We start from the raw sequence: 20,787 nt of genomic DNA on the forward strand, positions 1-20,787 counted from the left end.
TTGCTCGAAAATAATTAAAGTTTAACTTAAATGTAAACACTGACGTCTTTATATAAAAAAACTGAAAATATCTTACGAAAATAAAATTTTAAAAATTATTTACAAATAATTAGTTAGTCACAAAAGTTATCGCTTAAGTTACAATTATGTTCTCTAGTGCTAATTTCACTTTTTTAGTGTATAAATATGCTTAATTTTAATTTAAAAAATAAATTGATACCCAAATAATAATTATTATTGTATACAGTAGAATATATTTATAACAGATCAGTAAACGAAAACTTAGTTTCAAAAATTGTTAATGCTAATGTTTTATTTCTTTGTTTAAATTTCCTAGATGTTTAGTTAAATATCAAGCCATATTATAGTAATGAGGGGAACAATGAATGCGGAACAAAGCATTAATATTAGAAACTACTTCAAATCAAATAGACACAATATACAAAAAAAAGGGAACACAAGCATTCAAATCTGTTGTAAAAGCGAAATGTAGAAATATCGATGCCAAAAGCAAGCAAAGACGTTATTGCTACCTTCAGGTTAAAGGTCGTGACATATTATCATGCAGTTGCGTTTCCAGCACATAGCGCTTAGTTTCCGAAAAATATAATTTAAATGGTTTTAAATATGAACAGCGCACACTGTCCGGAACATAGCGTTTCAGACACTTAACGTTTCCGTTCAGGATATTCGAAAACAATATTTTACTGATGCCGACGGCTACGTAACGAGTCGTAACCGGTTGGTAAGGATAATGTGAATTACATGTCCGTCGTTTTCCCCTTGTTTATTTAGGTATTTGTTTGATTTTGATACAGAGTATTTAAAAAAATAATTTTCGAGGCTATTTTGTCATTTATGCATGTGTTTTTATTGCTTTGTGACAATTAATCACGGAAGTGATAAACAATTAGCACGTTTGTACGGAAGTGATACCTCTTCTTTTTAAAAATACTTTTTGGTTTGATGTATGGCTTCGTTAAATGTAGTATTTTGTTTTTTAACTGAAGGTGAAATTAAATTTAAAACATATTTAAACTGAATCCTATCTAAAATATCCATAATATTTTTCATCGTCATCAATTAATTCTCTGTATAAAGTCCAGTATTCACATTCCTTCTTCCTTTCTCTTAGCATTGGATGTACTTCAAACCTTCTTTTTAACACAGTTTTTCATTCTTCATCGTTAAGTAGAAGAACAATTGCACATAATTTTTGTCGAGAAAAGCGAGATCATATCTTTACCGAACCAAACTGAAACGCTACGTGCCAGAAACTATACGTGCACGATAATATGCCACGACCTTAATTCGAAAAAATACTCTTAGAGTTTAAAAAAATTGAACAGGACATTCACCGGGATGTTACTCACTTAGATATAATCTCTATAAAATGTGCAAAGTGCAGGTATAGAAGCAATATACAGATTCTGCGAAAATGCAGATTAAACGACCGTTGAATAAAATTACTGTTTTTTAATTAAGCCGAACACGTTTCTGTTGTTACGCCAAGCCCTTTCTACGCCCCTGATCGAACATGCTATACGACGATTCGATCTGCAGCTGTTTTAATGCCGTCGAGAAAATTCTACCGAGCTCTGAGAGCGATTGAAGAATTAGCTAAATATATATAAATGGATCGTAATATTGGTAGATATTAACAGAAGGAAAAAAACACTTTTAAATAGTCGGAATAAAATTAAACAAGCTTTGTATTTCAACATAAAAATGAAAATAGTATTGACATTAAAACAATTAACAATTTATTTAGGTATTTTGGTTTCACTTTATAAAATATTTTCAGTTTTCTAATACGCAAACTTATCTAAGTAAAAAATGTTACTCTATTACAATAAAATACAAAAATGAACTACAGGTTGACTCTACACAGTCTTAATACCGTTTTTAAGATTTTTTCACTGGCAGTATTAGTTAAAAACTTAAAAGGCATTCCACAAAAAGCTAACACTTGGATAAGTATGTGATTATAATACTAAGTTGTCTTTTCTAAATAAGGTATTTCGGTTTTGAAAAAAATATCACAATATGTTAAAGTGCATACACTGGTAAAATGACCCAATGTCTATAACAAATGAGTATTAAAGTTTAAAGTCGAAAAGAAGATGGCTGGCACGAGATGCGTCTGCCTTCCAATAGGATTTATTTAAATTGGTATTTCAAAGTCTAACAAATGTTTTCGATAGTGCTTTTTTTTGGTAAAAATTCATTATAAATTAAATATCAATGTACCCAGAAAAGAGAAAAAAAAACATAAAACAGTAGGAGCTCAAATAGTTTAAGCATTTTGAACTAAACGAACAGATTTTCTTTTTCCAATATCGCTACATTCCAAATTGAGTTTGGGCCTTGAAATTCTCGGTGATCGGTCCGAAGAACTTCCATTTTTTTGCGATTTATGTCATCATCAATGTCTTAGATCAATAATAAATATACTATTGGTCTAATGATGGTTTTATAGAGTTTAATCTTCGAATAAAAGTATGCAAGACTGCATACCTTGGACACATACTGAGGAATGATAAATATAGTCTTCTGCAGGTCATCATGCAGGGTACAGTCGATGGCAAAAAGAGAATAGGTAGAAAGAGGAAGGATTATTTCACGTTGCAAGACAGAGAAACTTTTAGAAATGTGGTCCCTAACCTCCGTTATTGGGGACGGCATAGGAAGAAAAGGAATCTTCGATTTCGGATGTACGGTTTTGGAGCGAAATGTGTCAGTGACCGGGAAATACGCCTTATTCTTATTTATTATTTTTTTAATTTCTGTTTCTCTCTCATTCTGTATTTAATTTGAGTCTTAGATATTTGAGGCTACTTACTTCTTAAGAAATAAGTTTATAAAGTTCTTACATAAGTAAGGACTATATCAAGTTAATACACTTAAGAGCAGTGTTAGTAAAACTAGCCAAAGGTAACAAAGAGAAAAGAAAAAATCATGTTATTTTTTTTTAATTCTCTATACAGGGTGCGCCAAATCTCTGGATTTCTTTTGTTAGGGCTAAATTATGGAGTATATGACAAAAATGTAATGTGATGATTTTGACCGTTACTTGATGAAAATTTAATTTAGCTAACAATAAAACACCGAAAACTTTTGTTTTCAACACTTCCACACAATTTATTATAATTATCACTACAGCAGTTTCGACAGAGTGCCTTTCTCAAGTGATCTTTTTTTGGTATGAGTTTACACTTTATAGTCTTTAACTGAATAAGTTGAGGAGGAAAGAACTGGTTGTCTTAAATTGGTCATTCAGAATTATGTCTGTACGTTTTAATTAATTAAAACATTTATTTTGAATGTGAAGAATTTGAAATTGGTCATTAAAATAATGACTATGATCTACAAGGTGAAGTGTAGACGTAGAATCTGTTTGTATATTATTAAAAGCCCTTTTGTGCTCTGGAATTCGTTTGTTAAAAGTTCTACCGGTTTGACCGATGTAAGTTTTTGAACAGTCGCCACATTTAAGTTTGTAGACACCACTGTGTAAGTGCTTCCTGTGTAAGTTCTTTCTTTTGGCTTTTGTTTGTTCTTAATATATTTGCTTAATATATAAGTTTTTGTTTGTTCTGAAGGATGGTTTTATTTGTTTGACTATTTTTGTTGATATTTTGCCTGTCTATGTAATCGAGCAGAAGGTACTAGATTTTTTCTCGCTGGTGGTGGAAATACTAATTTCAGGGCTCTCTTATATAGTTTTTGATTTAAGATTTTATTTATTGTTTGTTCGTTGTACCCATTGTTTACTGCTATTTGCTTAATAATATTCAATTCTATCTCGATGTTGTTCTTTGACATGGGAATTTCTATTAATCTATGTTGTGTAGGATGGGATGATGAATTGTGTACAGTCGTGTCAGTATGAGTAGGTTTATGAAATACGGAGAGTTCGTGTTTGTTTTTAACTCAATATGAACTCAATATGTAAATTCAATATGACTATGGAGTGAATTAATATACGATAAGAATTGGTGAAATTGCTGTTAGTTTCTGTAAAAGATACCAGTACATCGTCTGCGTATCTCCACCAATATAAAAACTGTTTGAATGAAACTTCGTTAAAATCTTTGTTTCTAGATGATCCATAAAAATATCTGATAGCAATGGACTTGCCCATTATAAGTACTGCACTGTTATTTGAATATGTTTGATTATTAAATTCAAAGTGGTCCTGGTTTGTGCAAATTTCAAGAAGATGTAAAATTTCATATGTAATGCTGAGATTTGTAATGTTATGGTCAAAAAGGTTTTTTACTAGAACAAAAGTTTCTGTAGAAGGAATACTAGGAAAGATATTTTTAACGTCAAATGAAATTAATCTGGAGTTGTTAAGTTGTATTTTTTTAACTAGTTCTATTGTATTTTTTACGGTAAATTTAGGTAAAAATTTAGTGTGTTCTAAAATAATCCCCAACAGAGTTTTTCAAAATTTTTATGAAGGAGCTGTATAAAAAGAAACTACAGGTCTTATTGGGTGATTAGGTTTGTGTAGTTTAATAAAAGAGTATACATAATTTAGGAGGCTGTGAGTTCATAATATTAAGGTATTTCTGTTCTATTGAATTTAATATTTTAATTTAATATCTTTATTTAGTGATTTAATATTTTGATTATTCAAAGATTCTATTGTTTTGTTATTAATTACATTTTTAATTAAAATGGCTGTTTGATTCTCTTTGTAACAGGACTATTTCGTTTCACTACACATCGGTAATAGATTTTGCAATGCCACTTTTTGCAATGAAGTAGCGTTAAACAAAACTGCCAGCAATATCGAATGAATTTAAATTAAGTATATATGTCTTTAATATACATCAGTTTTTTTATAAACATTTATTTATATACTCTATAGTTTAGCCGTAAGAAAAGAAAACCAGAGGTTTGGAACACCCTGTATATTTATACAATAATCTAAGCAACCGATTAATTTATACTAGAGTTTAGTAAAATAGACATTGAAGTCATTCAAAGTCAAGGTAACAGAGAGAGAGAGAGAGAGAGACACAGAGAAAGAGAGAGAGAGAGAGAGAAAGAAAGTTATTGAAGTTGCATATGAGTATACTGCGCGTGCCTAGTTCAAAATTTACCTATTTGTATACTATTTATTGAAGTACAATAAAGAACTGTTAAGCAAAATATTAGTTGATAATTAAAGGTAAATGAAAAAAACAGATGTAGGAACGAAATAATCTGAACAGTTCCAAAATTCAAACAATTTTAGTGTAGCAAAGTTAATAAAAATTACCAAATTACCAATAATACCTAATTCGCTAATTTACCATTAATAAGTAAATCCTACTGGTTGACGTTGACATCCAGTTAACTAGAATAGCTAAACGTTTATAACGAATTGCTTAATGGCAGTAAAGATTCAATATTGCGTACACTAATGGAATGTCTAAATAAAGTAAATGAGAAAATTTGCAAGTTAAAGGAATGGTTTATATATTATTAGGAATCGTTTCTACGTATATTAAAATATAGTAATTATTGAATAACTTTTTATTATGTAGTCAATCAGATTGTTCGGTTAAGTAGAAAGTTTATTGGAAAGGAATGAAGTTGTATCACAATTTTGTACGAATATTTAAGCCCAAACAATCTCCCACATTCACTAATTCCTATATTAAAATATACAATTTAGATAAATTTTTACAAGTATCTATCGTGATGCTAAACGATTATTTCTGATCTATTCTAAGATTCCACCATATAATAAATGATTTCTATAGAGGATATCACTTACAGCAGTATAATAAGTACATAAAAATGTACATGCTAAAGTGAACTAAATCAATTTCAAAATTAAATCTACACTATGGTCCTTTCGCATTTTTTTATTAAAAGGGTAATTAATAAGATTCCAAGGATTCAATATTAAATAAATTGATAAACTTTTAAAATATCTTAAATATATACTACCAACTAAAACGGGTTGCGAGTTCTTAATATAAATCAGAAATAATTGTTTTAAGAAAAATAGTAATTACGTGTTACTAACACTGTTACTTTCACTAGTTATCTCCATTTCTTTATTGTCTCCCATAGATTGACTACTTTCTGGTTCTTCAGTTTTTACTTCGGATTTAACAGACGAATAATCAATTTCACGATGCATTCTTTCCATATGTCTAGCCATATGCATCTTTTGCTTGGCTTTATAAACGCAAAAAGGGCATTTGAATTGGGGCTCTTTACCACATTCCCACTTTTGATGGTTTCGTAAGGAGCTTTTTAGTTTATACGTCCTTCCGCAATCTCCACAAACAAATCCACCGTCTCGAGTTTCTGGTGAGAGTTTGTTTCTTGGTTTTGGACTTATTGAGAGATCTAAAGAAGTTCTGTTTAGTGATTGTAGCATAGATTGCTTCATATTTTCGCGCATCAGCATCATTGGAAGTACAAAATGAGAAGGCCAATTCTCCCAGGTATTTTTCTTTATTCGAAGATCTTCAGCTAAAAAATAACATGCTATAATATAGAGGGTACTGGATGCTCGGGTTAAGGAAATAATAAAGCAGGAATGAAAAAAAAAATGAATTACACAGAACAGGTAGAAGAGAAGTGCATGCGAAAATAAACGATAAATCAAAGAAAAACTTTTAAATATACGTGTACTACAACATAAATGGTGATTTACAATGTATTTAATAAACATAAGCTTTAAAATGTATTTAATAAAATAACTATAATAAGTGAGTAAAACAAACAAAAAATGAGTATTGTGAAAGGATACTATAAAGAAGTACCGAGACTGGAGAAAACAGAATGCTTTTTGTAAGATTGTTATTGTGAATATCTGGTAAGTCTAATAATACAGAATATAGTAACTTCATATCGAATCATAAAGAACTGTAAGATTAAAGATGAAAAAAATATGAGATGGAAAATGTGCAAAAATTTGTTCATTTGCAAAATATGTAGGTGTATGGAGATAACTGACGACTTTTATATGAGTCATTGGCCGCTACATACAAGGAATTACATAGAAAAACAATAAGAGCAATCAAGGAGACTAAAGAGCAAAGGCTACAAGAAAAATGCGGTGAAATAGAAAACATGATAGTCCTGACCACCATAAAAAAAAAGACAAAACCCTGGAGCAATTTTGGACACAGACCATTACGCGAACAGATTTATTCAGAGCTGCAGTAGAGTAATGTGATTCATAGAGGATAGACACTTTAAGAAAAAGATAAACAAGCACTATAAACTTTTTGATTCTCCAAAAAGTATAAAACGCCCAAATTTTGTACTGAGAATGTAATTCTCTTAAAGTCTTTTTCAATGGAATCTCTATGAAAACAAAAGCGCCATCTGGTACAGGAAAAGACTAATTATCACACACATCGGTAGTTTTTAATAAATGTTTGGAGCAAATGCTAGAACTAATTTCAACAAATTCTGGAATTGTTTTGGACAATTATCCGCACGTTCGGAAAATAACGCAAATAATTTAATTGGTTTTGAAGATAGGACGATTTAAAGACGATACGGCGAAAAGAACTATTGAAAATTATGAATTTAAAAAAGGATAAATTTGTAAAATCTGTCGAAATGGACAAAAAACCGAATATTCTAGTAATTCGGCTTCTTTTGCGAACTAAATACTTTTCTATTTAAAAATATGTTTTTAAGAAAGAACAGATAATGGGAAAATTAGACACTTTTATAAGATATCAGTTTTTTTTTTAATTCTTAAGTTAAGACGGCAGTTCATAAGACATTTCCATTCTAGATGAAAATCTTACTTGTAATTATATACGTAAACGTATATATTATAACTACAAGTACGAATGTAAATATAATATATGTATATATTATATATTATACATATCAAAACTCAAAACGAATAACTAGAGAGAACTTTCTATCTAACAGAGAGAAAAAACCGTTAGAGATCATAAAAAAACTATAAAAGATGGAAATTTTTAAAATCATATTAAAGAATGAATCATCTTGGTCATACAAGCCACAAATTGATATTGGTAACACAGATCGAATATAAGGGATAAACATTTTACGACGGAATGGGAAGTGTATAAAATAAACGCAACTCTCTTCGCACAAAAAAAAATCCAATGATACTCAAAGCTGTAGACCTAGAGGCAAAATAACTTCGTACAATAAAAAAAAGTACATAAAAACCAACCTTACAAAAATATAATCCTAGCGGCAAATTTTAGACTAAATAAAAAATAAATTAGTGCAGCAAACATAAATAAACAAAAACTCAAATTATTGTTTATTTCAGTACATACTCCGCATTTTCCTCTTTCTTTGTGAATAGATCTGGATTATTTTCTTCTATCAACCCAATCTTATCTTTGTGTTGTCGTCGAACGTGTCTGAGTTGATGTCCTCTTCGTTTGCACTTTTGGGGGCAAAAAGGACACTGGAACATGGGCTCTTTGCCACACTCATACGTTAAATGTCTTTGCAGAGAATCCTTGCGTATGTAGGTTCTACTACACTGCGGACAACGAAAGTTACCGCGAATCCGGTTGGTTTTCTTTTTGGGTTTCTCCACTGTACATATGTCAGCACCCATGAGCGACATCATATATTCATTTTGGTCTTCTTTCAGTTCTATTTTGACAGGGAAGGAGTCCATATCTTGTTTCGTAGTTGATTTTTGTTGTTGAACGGGTGAGCCTAAAAAAAGAAAATTTAGTAAATCGATCAATTTTAATATATAAGATGTACTCACGCTTTTTGTTTAGAATAAATAAATGCAAATACTACGGAAGTTTAACACCAGAGGTATAAAAAATACGAACATCTATTCAGTATCTATTTTGTAATCTACTCGAAGAAATCTTAAAATGTGTATGCTAGTGCTAGCTCAGATGACAGATGACTTTTCTTAGATTGTTACCTGTATAATCTACGTTTTTCTGGACATGCCAATATAAGTCATCAATCAATATCTATGATAGTGCAAATGAGTAAATGCCACATGTTTTACTTTAGAAACACTTCATTGTTAGATGAATTTACACTGTGTAGGACAAAGTTACACTAATTTAAACCATTTATATTAGCTTCAAAAACCAAGTAATTCACAACTTTAACCTAACTCAATCACATAATAGACATCTTAATTATTTGTTGGTTATGTACTAGCAACATAAACTTATTTTAATGGTCGTGTATAACAGGGTAAATAAAAACGTAAAATATAGTCATAAAATGTTATCTTTTATAACGATTTAACAGATGAGAAACTTTCACTGCGAATAATAGACCTAAGTAGGTGAACACAATTTGCTACATGTTATTGTTCCACAAAGGACCAGGTATATTAACCAGTTAAGAAAGTAACAGCGATTTAAAAAAAAATTATTTGTTACAATATACATATTACATATTAGTAGTTTTTTATTTGACATAATGACATGCTGCAAAACGATCTACAGTCTTTATCGCATGTTTTCGCTATTTTCTCGAAAATTATAAGACTGGGGCAAATCACAAAATTGTTGTACCCATTGAAGTTTTCGATCAGGATTAATTTACTTATTAACGCTAGGTCCTGTTCAAAACTATAATCTCCAACGTCATGGAATACTACAGTTGTCAAAGACGAAAATGCCAATGAACCTCTAAAAAATCATACGAACAACCTGAATTTTGCTAAAAATGTTAATTTTGGGATGCCAAAAAAGATTCTAAAAAACTTCTACCCCCTGGTTTCCCCCTAAATGCCCCTCATAAGGAGGAAACGGGAGCAATCTATTTACCAAGAATCTGTACGCATCAGAAAAAAATGTTTCAAAGAAGAAATGTAGCTAAAATAATTTTGATGTTTATTACTTTTTCTGTAGAATAAAGCGTTTGCTCAGAAACAACGATTGAAGCGACCGGTGATTTTTAATGTCAGTTACGCGCGCGAAATCAATTTTTTAAATAAAATTTGTATTAACTCGGCGGTCAAAATTCGGCATCTTTTGATCACAAATGTGTCTCATGAGATCAATAAATTGTATCACTTCCATTTACAGGCCCCCTGTGGAATTTACATTATTAGAGTCTAATCTCTAAAACCTATAACATAAAATTTCGATTTTGAATTTTGGCAACTAATACGAGGCATTTGACACATGCCTAAAGAATGTTGAATTAAAACTTTCACATTACAAACGATGTAAAACTAGTTCTTTTTGATTGCACAAGTACGTTCTTCGAAACCACATAACTTTAGCTACAAATTCCACTCAATGCCATCTTCATAGAAGTATTTCTCGTGACGTTAGCTCGTTTGTAATATGAAAGTTTAAATTCAGCGTTTTTTAAGCATTTTTTAAATGCCTCAGATTTGTTGCCAAAACATGGTTTGAATGAGTAGGCTCTAACAATGGAAATTCCACAGCGACCGGTTAATTAAAGTGATAAATTTTATTCATCTCATGACCATCATAAAAAACGGCAAAAATAGCGCAACGTTTATTTATTTAACAGCTTCATGGAAACTGACCTAATTTGCGGCAAAATACAAAAATTATGTACAAAAGCCGCACACTTCAACTTTAAAACGCATCTTGATTTTTGTCGATAGGAAACTCTGATCAAAAGATATCGATTTTTTACGGTTGAGTTGATATAAAGTTTATTTAAAAAATAGATTTCGCGCGCGTTGACGTTCAAAATCACCGGTCGCTTCAAGCGATGTTTCTGAGAAAATGGTTCATTCTACAAAAAAAAAGCGCTACTAAAGATTTTGGTTCAAAATTATCTCAGCTACATTTTTTATTTGAAACATTTGTTTCTACGGCGTACAGATTCTTGGTAAATAGATTTTTTTCCTTTTTACCCCACTACGAGGGGATTTTTAGGGGGAAGCCCGGGGGTAAAAGTGGTACTTATAATATAAATCGATTTCAGTGCTTCTCTTTTTTCAGTGCATTCCATAATGTTAGGTTTCAGTTCGTCCCAAATACACGAATTGTTTGACATTAAAGATAAAGAAAAAAAGTTCATCAAAACAATAAATATTGCGCATAATTACTTTCACAAAAATGTATGTTTACTCCACTTCTAAAAACTGTTAAGCTGTTCCTTTCATTAATTGTTTAAATATTTAAAAAAATATTGAGTAAATAATAACGCCTTTATTTTAATGAGATTTATTAAATAAATATGTATCTTTTATTATGTGAAATAGTTTTGTATAATGTGAAATGTTTAATTTGAATAGGAATATGGCATTTATATGGTAGGATATTTCTGTGCTTTTGGTTAGATTTGTAAATTATATTTTACAAAGCAACATTTCAAAAATTTAAGTTAAGGTATAAACCTTTTATAGTCTTGTATATACATGACTTTCACTCTGATGACTCTTTGTTAGTCCACAGAATTGTACCCTTCATTCTGAGTTTATCAGTGTAGTTAATATTCATTTCCCATGGGTGAAATCATACGCAAGGTACATTTAGACATATCTCTTCAGATACAGGCAAGTTGTATTTTAAACGCGGACTTATGAGTTTTAATTCAGCAACTATGTAACTGCATCTAATTTCACCGTTAAATAGAAAATATTCAATACTGAAATCTTTACCTAATTCACATTCCTAGCAGCCATCATGTACGGCTCATTTTTAAAGGAATTCAGTATAAAATAAATGACGGTATTGTATGTTTTCTAACATTGTTCTTCGATCTGTTTATCAGTATGTATGAGGTCAATTATACACATTTATAATTTAATTATGTACATATCTACATGTATACATTATATAATTATAATATAATGTATTATATGTATATATATATATATATATATATATATATATATATATACATTACACCCTATCGGGCTACATCACAGAACGTTTTTTCAGAATTAATATTCCATCATCAGTGCTATCTAGATGTACTGATGTTTTGAGCCACTAAATTCTTGGGTAAAAACCGTTTAAATGTGGTTAAATTTTTGAGTTACATTATTTGATTTTATATACTAGGATGTTTAAGTTACAATAGGAATAGATAACATGGCAACGTAAGACTCCACTGGAGGTTGCTAGTCCTGAGACAAAGTGTCTACTAGGACTTGTTGATAGCAACTGATTGAAAATCAGTTGCTATCAGTTTTCAATTTTCAATCAGTTGCTTTAACAAGTCCTCGTAAACACTTTGTCTCAGGACTAGCAACTCCCAGTGGAGTTTTACGTTGCCGTGTTATCTATTCCTGTTGTAACTTAAACATCCTAGTATATAAAATCAAATAATGTAACTCAAATTTAATTTAACAACATTTAAACGGTTTTTACCCAAGTATTTAGGGGCTTAAAACATGTACATCCAGATAGCACTGATGATGGAATATTAATTTCGAAAACGTTCTGTGATAAAGCCCGATAGGGTGTTTTAATATATACCTTTTATAAAGGAATTTTTAAATAAATTTTTTGTGATACATGGTATACAGCCAGCTGCAGGAATTTAGTTTCCTTGTGGATATATACATTTATACCGAGAAGAGGGGGAAGGAGTATGGGAACAAGGAGAGTGTCATGGTTAAAAAATTTAAGGGACTAGTTTAGATGCAGTTGAATAGAACTCTTCAGAGCAGCGGTAGATAGAGCAAAGATAATATTGATGATATCCAACCTACGATTGGGAGACGGCATTTAAAGAAGAAGATACATTTATAATTTAATTGAGATTGATTCCTTTTAATGTAGAAAATATATTTCTCTCCTACACTGGTAATTTGATTCAGAGTTTCGTTTTAATTTACAAAATCCAAACGGTCAAAAAGGGTGAAACGGAAAATATTAAATACCTTCTTTTTTTATATTACCAATCCTTATTCATTACTAATGAATATCTAGACTTGGAGTCACTTCTTAAGGGTTCTTTAATTTCATCGAGATAGGGTGATTATTAAGAAGGATAGAAGGAAGGTGTGGTAGCCTTATTTCGTTCTTTTAGATCATCTCATTGTATTCTGATCATTTTAAAAAAACTGATACTTTTTATATGTAGATCAAATTAAACTCCTACTTAATTTTTAATTTAATTTTATTTATATGGCACACAATTTACAACTTTATTTCTACCGTGATGGTAACAATCGTTTTAATAAATATCAGTTTAAAGCTAACAAATAAAATCTTAGAAATAGGGCAAAGAGAGCTACAAATTTACAAAAAATAAATAAAAGTATGCTGATCAGTCGTAGTAGGTCATACAAAATGCTAAAACTAGAAATATAGTGTAAAAATAGTACTTTTTTTATCTTCACCTACAATATTTAAATTTATGTGTCAATATTAAACTGTTTAATTTTGTATTATGTACTTTTAAAATCGATACAGATTTTGAAACTATCCCAAACATTTTCTATGCGTGTGTATTATATGCATTTTGTTGAAAAATAGGAAAAAATCGATATTATTTGTCCTAACCTATTTAAAACAACTTTATTGTAGTTTAGACTATAACACAAGATTTGGAAAAAAAAGTTCGCCATCTGATGGCATTTATGTTATACTTATGTTATGTACTGCAGCGTAAATATATAGCGTTTAACACGCTTGAAATCTTCGTAGAGCTCGTAACAATTGACAATATCGAGATAATTATTATTATGAGATAAGATATAACGAAAGTGCATTTGACCTTAAAATGAAAACGGCCTCCTTAACCTTGTCTTGTACCAATAAAGATGGGTGTCATGTGCTAATACAGGTCGATTGTAGAAATTTATTTTTATATTAATTATTTATTTTGAATAAATATATATCTATACGTATTAAAAATGTTTCAACCAGACCTGGGTTAAATTATAGTTGTTACGTTATTACATACAAAACGTACCATAAAAGAAGTACCATTTATATTTTTGAATTGCAACAGTAAGACATTTGAAAAAATACAAATAATGATTCATGAAGAAAGGTCAAATGTTCCCCGATAAGACTAATATTCTTGACTTTGTCAACGTTTAAAGGACTGTCAGAAAGTGCAGTGAATAGAGAAAGTTGCACTATAGCATCAGAATTTTGGTAGATGGCTGATAGGTGTAAAAATATGAATCTGAGAAATGCAGAAAACCTTGTACTTTGTTATAGAGGTTCGGATTCACTTTCACTTGGAAATTACTACATTGAACAAAAAGTAGAACGTATAGAAAATAGTTAGCGAAATAGATTTATATATTGTAGATTAGGCGATATTTTCTTCTCTTTCAAGTTCCGTTGCATGTCATTAATAATATAATTATAATTTTCCTTATGAAGATAATAAATTAAGTGTTTGTATCCGTAATCATATACAAAAATAAATGCTATCACATAAGTATAACATTAACGTAGTTAAGTATTAATGACTGGCAAAATATTTACAATGTCTGAACAAGTTTTTCAAATTCAAGATCGTAACACAAACGATGAAAAAGTGAAAAGTTCATCAAAATTTTTATAGAGAGGCTATTTTTGTTCGTACACATAAACGATATTAACTGATTATGCTAAACACATCGCAAAAGCTCATATTATCCGACATTACTTGATCGACTGCGATTGGAGGCTTAATATTCTAAAATTGAGTATTTTTGAAATTCGCTTCAGGTACTAAGACTAAGATCAATAAAAGTATCATTGAAATGTGGAATTCCAAGAATCGATATTCGAATAATTACGAATACACCGAGTATTTAAAAGTCAAATATTCTCAAAATGTAACTAAACATTAAAAAAGAACGAAAATATTTGTATTTCGTTGTTAGTCAGACAACGAATCACCACATACGTTATATGTTTATGTAAACGAATAGTTCACAAAATGATTAACTCGCGATTTTATGAGAAAGTAGTGCTTATATGACGAATTCGACATATATTATTTAAATATGTGTAAGTACCCTGAGGACATAAATTACACACATACACAACAATTAAATTGTTGAATTCATCATCTTCAGCAAATTTGCTGTTTATTAAGTTAGGTCAGAAAATAACTGCAAAAAAATCTTATTCTTCAGGCAACAGTGTACGAGTTTTAAAAAATAAAACAGAAGAGCTAATTATTGACATGCAATGGACCTCGTAGAAAATATTAACAAAAAAACATATAATAAAAACACAAATCAGAAAAAAAATCAGTCTTAAACAATATTAATAAATTTGAACCGAAACGCACATCAACTATATGTAAAATATTATTAGCGATATAGACAAGACGAAAAGTTTGAGTTCGTTCGGAAAAATATTCCCATGAGATTTTTTTGCACAATCTTTTTCTTGGGATACCCCAAAATAAGGTTCAAGAGGTTGCCCAGGTGAAAAGTTGTTCAAATTGTTTTAAACAACTTGTAATAACCAATTTTTTTCGGTCCGGACAATTTTTTTAAATTTTTTGGATCATTTTGAATAAAATAAGTCTCTTGTAGTTTTTTTGTAAAATTGATCGTTTTCGAATTATAAATAATTTAAAACTGAGAAAAACCCAAAATTATGATTTTCAAGGCTCAAGAACACAAGTAAAAAACAAAATTTTTGAATTCACCAAGGAGCTAAATTTAAGTTCAAACCTTGTTCTATCATTTCCCAATAAGTATTTTGGGCCTATTTCATTCTAAAACATTCTTTTTTGATCGTTAAGAAAGCGCTTATGATAGGACGGGCGCTCGGGCTGCGGCGTCTGTAAGACAGAGAAACAAGATTTAGGGCACACATTTTTGCTGGTTTAAATTCTTATTGTACAAATGAGGGCCCACCTTACCCTTCGCACTTTATTATCAGAGTGAGTTACCCTCTGGCTGGATTATGTTGTTCTCCGTGTGTAAACATTTCAATAACATCCTTTGTGCATAAATAACCATTAAACCATTGTTTTTCATTGAAAATAAAGCGCGTAAGGCAGGGCGGGCGTGCATTTGTACAATGAGAATTTAAACGAGCAAACATTCCGTGTTCCCTAGATCCTGTTTCTCTCTCCAATACTCGCCGCAGCCCGAGCGCCCGTACTGTCATAAACGCTTCAGTAACGATTAAAAAACAATATTTCAAAATAAAAAAAAGTCCTTGGTAAATTCAAAAATAATGTTTTTTCCTTATTTTTTGGGCCTTGAAAATCGTAATTTTGCGTTCTTCTCAGTTTTAACTTAGTTATAACTCGAAAGCAATAAGTTTACAGAAAAACTACGAAAGACTTATTTGTTCAGAATGAGTAAAAAAATGTGTAACAACTTTTCGCTTGGCCGACCTCTTGAACCTTATTTTGGGGTTTATTATGAAAGTGATTATGCAAAAATGTCTATGGGAATATTTTTCCGGACGAATCCGAGCTTTACGCCTTGTCTAATAAGAAAATCACATTAAAGGAATTGATAGCATTTTTTCTATATTCTATACAATCTGCTGCTAATTATGTACATAAGATACTACTTTTTTAGATATACTTTATGTACTTTACGTGTGATATAAAGTAAGGAAGTAAAAACATTTGCATAATTTTTTTTTTTTTAAATAAAACCGTTGGTAACTAAAGATTTGTACGTAAATACTTGTACTTTACAATGGTTTTATGACTAGGAAAACTTAAACAAATTATAAAACTTTTGCCATTTTTCGCCTATCAGAACATACGCAAATTAAACAGTAAATTCTCAAAATCGGAAACAACGATTAAGATTGTGAACCTCATTAGGTAAAAGAGGTTTAGTGATTATATTAAATTACGGCAATATTTATGATATCATCATATTATTTATGCATTTCTCTAAAGCCGTTCAATATTTTTACTATAATTTCAAAAAACCGCCACCTAAAAATTATTTGCATATTTTAATGAAGTAATTGTTATCATTATACTATGAGATAATGCGCGAAGAATATTCGAACAGGAATACTTACATCTCGTCTAATTTGCCTTAGTGTTATACAAATTTGATGGCAACTTGAAATGTTCATACCCTCATTATATGGCTTGCTAGGAAGGAGCGAAAAGAGACATTTCCGTTCATATAGACACAACCACTTATTTTTTGTTTATATTACGCGAGTATTACATTAAATGAATAGACCAGAGAAATAAGCAAATAACTTTCATGACACTAACACATATCTAACAACTTCTTTTGATAAATGTAGTGACAACAATATGTAATAAACAAAATGTGCATAAGATTAAACATCATTTTTTACTTATAAGATATAAACAATGTATATGCGAGCAGTTTACCCCTAAAAAGACGGTTAGAAACGAAATATACCGACTAATTTTTTTTTGTTAACCCTTTCTGTTTAAGTTAGCCATTTTTTATTTCTCGATTTTACTATTTCAAAAACTGAATTCGTAAATCTAAATTTTCTAAAGTCGCAATAGTTCTGGTTCTAATCCACGAAAACTGATGTTTTTTTTTTAATTTGGGGTACCCCGTTGAATATTATAAAAACTCAATTAGTATATTTGTGAATTGTTTATTTAACCGAGTAATTTGTTTATACGATTTAAAATAAATATTTATTTTGCAATATTTGCAAAAATACTAAAATTAAGTATTATTAATTCAATTGTAATATGTTAATTATATATACAGATTAATTCCATTATTTTTATTTATAATTATACAAAATTATTTATAATTATACATTTATATATAATATAACAAAATTAATTTGTGTAAAATATATTTGTAATGTTTTGAGAAATTAACGCGCATAGATTTGATTTGCAAATAAAAAATTTATTTTTGTAAAATTGAATGTTAAAAGATATTATTTATCAGTATAATACATAAATATTTAGGTTGCTTATTATTTCATAACCTTTTCTACTAATAATAAAAAGAGAAAAGTAAAATTGTGCATAATAAATATTTCTTTTAAATTGTTTTAACAAATTACTCGGTTGAATAAACAATTCATAAATTAAGTCATTTTTGTGATATTTGCCACGAGGTACTTCAAATTAAAACAAAACATCAATTTTGGTTAATTAGAACCATAGATATTGCGACTCTTATACATTTGAATTTATGAATTCAGTTTTTAAAATAGTAAAATCCTTTTTCCAAAAAAAAACCTTTTATCTCTGGCGCATCATGAATGGCTCATTTTTAAAGGAATCGGTTTTAATTTTTTTTGTCTAAACTTATTGTTTATAAACAAAGACCCGGTGAATTTTTGAAAAAAAGTGTTCACTCGGATGTAAAGGGTAGCAGAATATTGTTTTTTTTTTTAATTCATGTAGAAATGTCATCATGCCAATAATTAAAAAAAATAACTTTCTACATATATTGCGTGAGTTATTTTTGCAAACATATTTTACAATATTTAACATAAACATTTTAATCGTTAAATTATATATTTTACTAAACTAAGCCTTTTTCTTCAATTTTGTACAAATTAACAAAAATAATTTTGCCAACTCTAATTTTAAAAGGTTTTAAAAGATGTTTTTACAGTAAAAAACGACGTTTAATATTTTGCATATTTTATTTATTAAATATTGTTATCACCAAATTTATTAAAACCAGTTGTTGGACATCTGTATCAACGAGTGTCATGGGAAAATCGTTGATTACCTGGTCTAGAGGCAAATTTTATAAAATCTACTACATGAACGGGGGAATTTACTGAAAATTAGTGATTGTTTTGATTTGTAAATGGCAAAATTTCTGATTAGTACGTAACTACAAATTAAAGTACAAATTATATTCGATAGTGGTAAAACGAGTAGCTTAATAACTACAATTAATACTTAGAGATCTCTTAGAAACTATGAGAATAAATCACCTTAAGTAAATGTGACTAGTGCAGTATGGTAATTAAGTTTAAGTGGTAATTTTATATACAGTTTTTGTTTTACTGAAGTTATCTTTTGCAAAAAAAAATAAATAAATTTTATAAATAACACCTAACAAAATATGGCATATATAAATATCGTACTATATCGCACTTGAACTGATAAAATTATCTATAGTAAAGAATAGATATTATTTTGTTTATAGTTTAGTAGAAGCTTTTGATGCCGACAATCTATTATTAATTTAACTGCTACTGAACAGTGGTTTTGGTTTACTACAGTGGTAAAAAAATACTCAATGAACACATTTATCATAGAATATTATAAATTTTCTATAGTTTATTTTTTATAACACAGCAACTTTCATGCAATTAATAGCAAGACATTTCGATTATTTATGTTAACAAAAATCTGAACTCTTTAAGGTTGTTAAAAAATCGTTTTCTTAATAGCTAATGGATGTACCTAAAAAACAAAATATATTCTACTGACCTTTGAATAAGATAAGCTATCGAGTGAGGAGCAACGGGAATAAAAAGTAATCAAATATCGATTAACAACTGTAGGTGTGTGGAGGATACTATTATATTATCCGACAATCTCGAAGATCTTCGCCAATTGGGGAACAAGATAGTTGACTAAATACACGAATATGAACTGTAATCTTTTGGTCTGGAAATGTTTGGTACTGCTTCCAGGCGTTCTTAAGCAATTGCGATTTGCGATAGACAGAACCAAATGGTCTTCCGTAAGTATGAGACGCCCGACGAAGATCGGATCGAGATTTAAATTTGTTAAAACTTCTAATAAAAATACAGCATCGTAATAATGTTTCAAACCGGAAACTCGGAATATGGTTTAGGAAATATGAAAAAATCTATTTAGAGTATAATCTAACCAACTAGACTGCCCTAACAGTTTTATTCGATTAAAAGAACTTGCAAAATTTAATCCTAAACGTGATGTTGAAAAACCAAAACAAATATCTATAAATAACAAAGGTGATATTTTAGGGGAAATTGCAAATAATTCTGAAAAGACTATAGTAATAAAAAACCACTTCAGCATATGCTTAATTAGAATTTGTTTTGATAATAATAGAAACATGACTTTAATATGGTTAAGAATTCTTGACAAATGAAGCAATTCGACTGCATTTAAGTAGATCATTTTTTTATGAATAAACAACTTAGACAATAATCAAAATTTTTACAAAAGTAATTCGTTTATATCACCATCACAGAAACAACCATATTTTGCACCGTCTGTTTTTATATCCAATCACGTTACACCAACAACTATCACAACACATTTCAAAAAGATAAAAGTACACCGTCTACGCGATATTAGTAACTACTGATTACAACTATGACTTTAAGAAGGAAATGATGTCACTCAGGTACCTAATTTGAAATTTTCCAGGTAGATTTGGCTTTCATAAAACAACAATGAGGATGATACAAGAAAGTGAAAATTTTAAAAGCTTTACCTGCAAACCGTTACAATACTTCGGTTCTCGGAAATTTTAAATATACATAAATGAATTTTTAATATTAGATAATTGTTTCTAGGACCATGAAAGACGAAATAACTACCTAAATGTTTTGCATTTTTAGATTTAGATAGATCTATTGTGTTTTGAAAGCAGATTATTTTAGAAAGGAATAAAGATAAACAATACTATCAATATTATAGGTTTCTTTAAGAAAAGTAATGAAAAAAATTATTTTCGTACATACATACATATATATACAGTATGATGCAAATATATGGAATAAACTTATTTCTCAGAAACAGACGACTTTTAAAAAAATCTTAAAACACGTCGATTTTAATTTTTGAATGGCCATCAATAATAATTACTATAAATATGTATTGGATATTACGTCCTCAGTGTTGGCATAATGAAGTAATCGACGATTTTTTTTTTAAATACAAATCGTATCATTCGAACATTTATTTCTACAGGGTTAACCAAAATTATGTACTTGTATGGAT

At 29.5% G+C, this 20,787-nt stretch overlaps 1 protein-coding gene across 38 annotated transcripts in view; it reads right to left on the reverse strand.

Annotated features, from left to right (window-relative positions):
* Positions 1–20,787, reverse strand: part of lola (longitudinals lacking) — a 604,955-nt gene that overhangs the window by 389,415 nt on the left and 194,753 nt on the right. The window contains exon 5 of one of the 38 annotated variants that reach the window (XM_072526337.1): positions 5,999–6,483. The exons of 36 other annotated variants lie outside the window; for them this stretch is intronic. In XM_072526337.1, coding sequence (XP_072382438.1) covers positions 6,014–6,483 — 470 coding nt within the window. In that variant the 3' untranslated portion in view covers positions 5,999–6,013. Of the gene's footprint in view, positions 1–5,998; positions 6,484–6,627; positions 8,683–20,787 lie in introns of those variants that run through there. One more of the 38 variants, XM_072526340.1, reaches the window with a different exon arrangement.

This window comes from Diabrotica undecimpunctata, chromosome 3, assembly GCF_040954645.1.
Source record: "Diabrotica undecimpunctata isolate CICGRU chromosome 3, icDiaUnde3, whole genome shotgun sequence".
Taxonomy (NCBI): Eukaryota; Metazoa; Arthropoda; class Insecta; order Coleoptera; family Chrysomelidae; genus Diabrotica; species Diabrotica undecimpunctata.